At 37.9% G+C, this 5,719-nt stretch overlaps 2 protein-coding genes across 2 annotated transcripts; both read right to left on the bottom strand.

The window, feature by feature from the left end:
* Nucleotides 1–1,935: 1,935 nt before the first annotated feature.
* On the bottom strand, nucleotides 1,936–2,857 carry LOC141595406 (uncharacterized). Its single transcript, XM_074415370.1, has 2 exons — nucleotides 2,051–2,857; nucleotides 1,936–1,965 (listed from the first exon to the last, which is right to left on the bottom strand). Exons 1-2 carry the CDS (start codon nucleotides 2,855–2,857, stop codon nucleotides 1,936–1,938), a joined length of 837 nt encoding a protein of 278 aa, XP_074271471.1.
* A 1,406-nt stretch (nucleotides 2,858–4,263) lies between these two features.
* On the bottom strand, nucleotides 4,264–5,385 carry LOC141595405 (uncharacterized). The gene is made up of 3 exons (XM_074415369.1): nucleotides 5,033–5,385; nucleotides 4,489–4,957; nucleotides 4,264–4,407 (listed from the first exon to the last, which is right to left on the bottom strand). The coding sequence occupies exons 1-3, from the start codon at nucleotides 5,383–5,385 to the stop codon at nucleotides 4,264–4,266; spliced, it is 966 nt and encodes a 321-aa protein (XP_074271470.1).
* Nucleotides 5,386–5,719: the final 334 nt, after the last annotated feature.

Raw genomic sequence — 5,719 nt, 5'->3', positions numbered from 1 at the left:
TCATGTTCATAATCACATTTGTCTTTTATTTTTCCTTTATACATTTGTTACATCCAAACGGGTTGTAGTGACAAGTTGAACCCCGTTAAAGTGAACACGGATTAACATAGTTTTTGCCCATAGTCACTTGTATGATATGACGTTTCGAAGTGACTAGAGTGTGATGCGATTGATGGCAAGTTCAAGTGCCATGGAGTCATATGAGAATGACTAGTCGATCACATAGGCAGACTGTTAGGAACACTTTGTCGGGCCTTATGACCGCTTATAGAGTTCTGGCAAATTTATATAGCCTGGTCGTGGCGAGAGCTACTATAGTATTCTAATGAGTCGATTCTTTTGACTAAAGACTATTCGCCTAAGATGGCACAGTTTCAGATTAACTTTGATTTGTGTTACTACGACCTTCGTAAATGGGGTCAAATGGGCATATTTTGGGTTATGATGGTTGTGGCTAGTCGAAGGGAATGAGTGCGATAGGAATTGTCCAACCCTAGTCAGGGTTATAACAATATCTCAGGGCCACTCGAGGAGTAATGAACTAGAAATGCGTGGCCACGCTCGAAAGATATCTATGGTAGATAAATCCGGTCAATCAGTTATTCTCCAGATCGAGGAAACCACTCTCGATATGAGCACTTGCAAGTACGACCTAAAAGACACCTTGTATTGAGTGGGAGATAGTAATAGGACAAGAGAATTGGTGACACACACTTGTCGAGGACACGTGGGAGATTGTTGGAATATGTGTCCTCCGACAATAATGCGATCACAACTGTCGATCATGATGATCACATGTTTAAGTCTCATTTTAAGAATACAATTGGGAAGTAATATTTTACTGTCAACTGGTCCACACATATCGGTAATGATTGGCTGACTAGAGTTTGACATTACTGTCGTGCGACGGTGGTGATCAGTTGATCCCCTTAGGTCATACCTAAAGGGTAACACTCTTAATTGATTATTTAATTGATCGTATGACGATACGGGTAATTAAATTACTTAAAATTGACGGACAATTTTGGAAGTAATATTTACGTATCTCATTATAATTTGATTAAATAAGATACGATCTAAGTAATCGAATTATTACTTAGATGAAATTGTTGTTTACAGAAACAATTGAAAGGAATGAATTGATTATTATAAATACAGAATGTTGTATTTTATGACTCGGGAACCCATTACGGTACATTAACTTTATAAGTGACATATTTTATTAATATGTTGATTTTTAATTGTTAAAAATACATTTTATATACCTAATGTCATGAAACATGTTACATGTGACAAATTGACAAATTAATGTGTAAAATGGATTTTCCATTTTACACCTAATGTGCCGAAATAAGGAGGGTGAATTAGGCTTATTTTGTGTTAATTATATTTTAGTGGATAACACAATTATAACCTAGTCTCTTAGCCATGCAAGCCTAGTCTTTTCTTGGGAAGAATAGAGGCTCGTGCATTGGCCTTTTTTCTCCCTCCCATACCCGGTTTTTTCAACCTTCACATGCAAGGGTTTTGTCTTATTTTTGGTACATAGACTACTCTTGTGAATAATTTTTCATTCATTCATTCTACCATCTAAAATATAGAGTTTTAGAGAGATAAATTTCTTCCTCCTTCTCCCTTCTCTTAACCGAAAATTAAGAGACCAAAATAATATTTTTGGGTCAATTTTATTCAAATTAATATTGTTCTAGTATCAATAATATTAATTTTATTAAGTGCTTACCTTGGGTATTATTCCTTGGGAGAGATTTTATACTTGAATCCTTTGTTCTTCCATTTTAGGAGTGCTCAAGAACAAGTAAGAAGGAGATCTTACTTGTGCCCCTTTGATCCGAAATATCAATGTAAGAATGATGATTTCTCCTTAATATTTACTTATTATTTTTTTTTTTGCAAGAAAAGCAAGCCTAATTTTATTCATCCATAAGAGGGAATAAGTAGGCCAATCTTACAAAAGAGAACCAATAGCGAGTTACAATCCTCAATGATTAAGACTACACAATAGCTCCTCTTAATAAGACGGAGGAGTTACCTGTAATAACTTTACACTTACTAAAAACTGAACTCTCCTAATAATATAACCCGCATCATGCTCCAAATTATTGAATATCCTAGAATTGCGTTCTTCCCATAAGCTATAAGTCAAAGCATTTAAACAACTGGAAATCCTAAGAGCTTTCCAATGCTTCCTGTGGCGCCTACCAGCAAGCCAATACAGTTCTGAATTTAGTTTCATTGATCTTCCTCGCATTCCCATCCATTCCGGCAATTGCTGCCAAATGTGGCTAGAATAGCTGCACTGAAAGAAAAGATGAGAGTGATCTTCATTAGCTACTTTACAGAGGACACAACGATTCACTAAATGCATCCCTCTGTGCATTAACTGATCTATAGTTGTCAGTTTATGCTGCATAGCAAGTAGAACCAGAAAGCTATGTTTAGGTAACACAGCCTTATTCCAAACTACCCGTGCCCAACTGATCCTCCTGCCAGGCTCTCTAAGGAAATCATACACCTTATGAAGCTGCAGTTTCCCCTCTGCAATACAGTCCAATAAGAAGGCCCGTGCAGTAGCTACACCACATGTCTTTGCCACAAGCTCATTTCTGACTTTTAGTAAACTTTTCCAGCTCTCAGAATGAAAGTTCTTAGGAGCCATAGTCCAGAAATCATCAGACTTGATATTATAAGTATGATTCCAGTTGACCCATAAGCTATCAGAGTGAGTATCAATAATCCAAATCCATTTGCATAATATACACTTGTTCCAAGCGAGGACCTCCTTAATTTTAAAACCCCCTTCAACATGTGGTACACAGCAGGAAGCCCAGCTCTTCATAATTAACTTCCTATGCCCCTCATCAGATCCCCACAAGAAATGCCTGCAAAATTTAGTAATAAGCTTGATGACTCCTTTTGGAATCAGTAAAGTAGAGCACCAGAACTACTCTAATCCAAAAATGACAGTGTTAATCAAACTTATTTTCCCAGCATAATATATTTTCTGATTGGCCCAATTATGCAAACATTTTTGCACTTTACTCAGTAAGTCAGCAAACATGCCTTTGTCTAGTTTCCCTTCATTCAAAGGAACACCAAGATATCGAAATGGGAACTCTCCTTCCACATACTGAGTATCCCTCAAAATAGCTTGTTTGACCTCCTCCCTAACTCCTCCCATATAAATGTTGGTCTTATCTGGGTTTGCCTGCAAACCAGATAGACTGGCAAATAAATTCAAAGTCATGGTCACAGCTTGAACAGAAGGAACATCTCCCCTAACAAAAAGCATCAAATCATCAGCAAATATTAAGTGATTTAAATTCAACTTCCCACACTTAGGGTGAAAAGAAACTTGATGATGCCTGTGAATCTTCCTTAACAACCTGGAAAGAATTTCCATACTCATCACAAAGAGGAAAGGAGATAGAGGATCTCCTTGCCTCAAACCACACTCTCCCTTGAAGAAGCCAGTAGTATCCCCATTCACTTTGATACTAAACCAAGTTGAAGTGACACAATCCATTATCCATTTCTGAAACTGAGGTGAGAATTGATAAACTTACAGCATCTGATCAATGAAGGACCATTGCAAGGAGTCAAAGGCCTTCTTTTTATCAACTTTTATCATACATCTAGGAGAGATGCCTTGCTGCCCATACCCTTTAACCAGAGACTGAGTTAGCATAATGTTCTCAAATATACTCCTTCCTTGAACAAAGGCCCCTTGTTCCTTCCCAATAATCCCAGGCAATACAGTTTTCAATCTTGAACAAATGATCTTGCTAATAGTCTTGTAGAAAACTGTACAGCATGCATAGGTCTATAATCCATAACTGTTGACACCACTGGTTTTTTAGGAATTAAAGCCAGCATTGTTGTGTTAGCTTGTTTTAGCATTACCCCTTTCCTAAAGAAATCCTTAACAGCTGCACAGAAATCTCTCTGAACAATACTCCAAGTAGTTTTAAAGAATTGGACTGAAACCCCATCCTGACCTGGGCTCTTATTGGAATCCATAGAAAAGAGAGTAGACTTTATCTCAGCATCATCTATCTCTTTGCACAAGGATCCCCAAGAGGATTCAGGAACTCTGGGTCCAACATCTAGTATCACAGTGTCCAAACTAGTAGTGATTTTCCTCTGCCCCAATAGCCATGTATAGTACTCCACAAAAGCATCATTAGTTTCCTGAATCCCTTCTCTAATATTACCATTCATGTCCAGAATTTTTCCTATCACAGTTTAATGCTTCCTGGCAGCTATTCGTGAGAAAAAATAACTAGTAGGAGCATCCTTGAACTTGATATCCTGAATCTTAGCCCGTTGAAGAAGAGAACTTCTTTCAGTCTTTCGAAGTATTAAATACCTTGCCAATAACTCTTTTTCCTGCTCCAGGAGAACAGGGTCCAAAGGAGAGTCCTGTAGCATTCATTGACTAGTCTCCAATTCCTTCCTAGCTACAATGACCTTCTGAGAAATACCAGTGTAATGGTTCTTATGCAAAGAGATCAGATTACTCCTTACATTTTTTAATTTAGTAAAGAGCCTGAAAATTTGATTTCCTTTGACAGGGAGATCCCACGCTGCAGTGACAGAATCTCTATATTCCTTATGATCCTCCCAACAATTTAAGTAACTGAACTGCCTCCTTATTTTGTAACCATTCTTCACCTCCACTAATAAGAGGGAATGATCAGAAATACCAGAGGGAAGAACCTGGACATTAGTGGTAGGAAATTGAATCAACCAGTCAGAGTTAAGAAGAACTCTATCTAGCCGAGACCAAATTCTAGCAGTAGGTTCCCTTTTGTTAGTCCAAGTGTGTTCCAAACCAAAACTATGAGCATTATCAAGAGAGCAATCTAATAAGCATTGGTTGACAGCCATGATTTCAGTAATAGAAGGTGGATTTGGACCAATTCTTTCCTCCAGACCCCTGACAATGTTGAAATCTCCAAGCACAATCTAATTATTTACAGTACCCGCCACACTCCTGAGCTCCTCCCATAACCTGTCTCTATCTCCACCATCATTACTACCATAAATCATTGTAACATAGATAATCTGGTTGGAGGAATGATGCAGAAGATGCAGATGAATAAGCTGATCATGAATTCTAGAATTAAGTAGAGTAATTTTCCTAGAATCCAAAAACACCCAAATTCTACCATTGTAATGGTGAGAATAATTATTGATTACTGAATAGAAAGGGAAATTCCTAATAATAGCAGCAAAATTATTAATCTTCACTCTAGTTTCCAGAAGTCCAAACACTTCCACTTTATTTTTAATTAAGTAACCCTTAATTTCCTGCTGTTTTATTGGATCATTAAGACCCCGTATGTTCCAAGAAGAAATTATCATTTGCCTGGGTCTGGAGGCTCCCCATTCTGAGGGACCTCAGTTCTGATTTCCTCTATAATTCCTTCAGACTGCAAAACTGAATAATTATTTCTCACAGAGACCCCAAATTGTGTAGTTCCCAACTCCTGCCCCTCTTCATTCAGAGGAATGTCCTCAACAACAACAGTATCAATTTGACCTAGCACATTGCATTCTGAGCCTTAGCTTCCTCTTTCTCATTAGGCAGAGAGTTCTCAACTGAAACAGGAGTTGAGCCTAGTCCCTAACATTCTGAGCTCAAATCAACTATCTCAGTAGAGGACTCAGTCTCTAAGTTAGTAGGAGAGTGGCCTAG

The sequence above is a fragment of the Silene latifolia genome, chromosome 8 (genome assembly GCF_048544455.1).
Source record: "Silene latifolia isolate original U9 population chromosome 8, ASM4854445v1, whole genome shotgun sequence".
In the NCBI taxonomy this organism is placed as follows: Eukaryota; Viridiplantae; Streptophyta; class Magnoliopsida; order Caryophyllales; family Caryophyllaceae; genus Silene; species Silene latifolia.
Note: the sequence above shows the minus strand (reverse complement) of the source record. Positions and strands in the feature narration are given on the sequence as shown.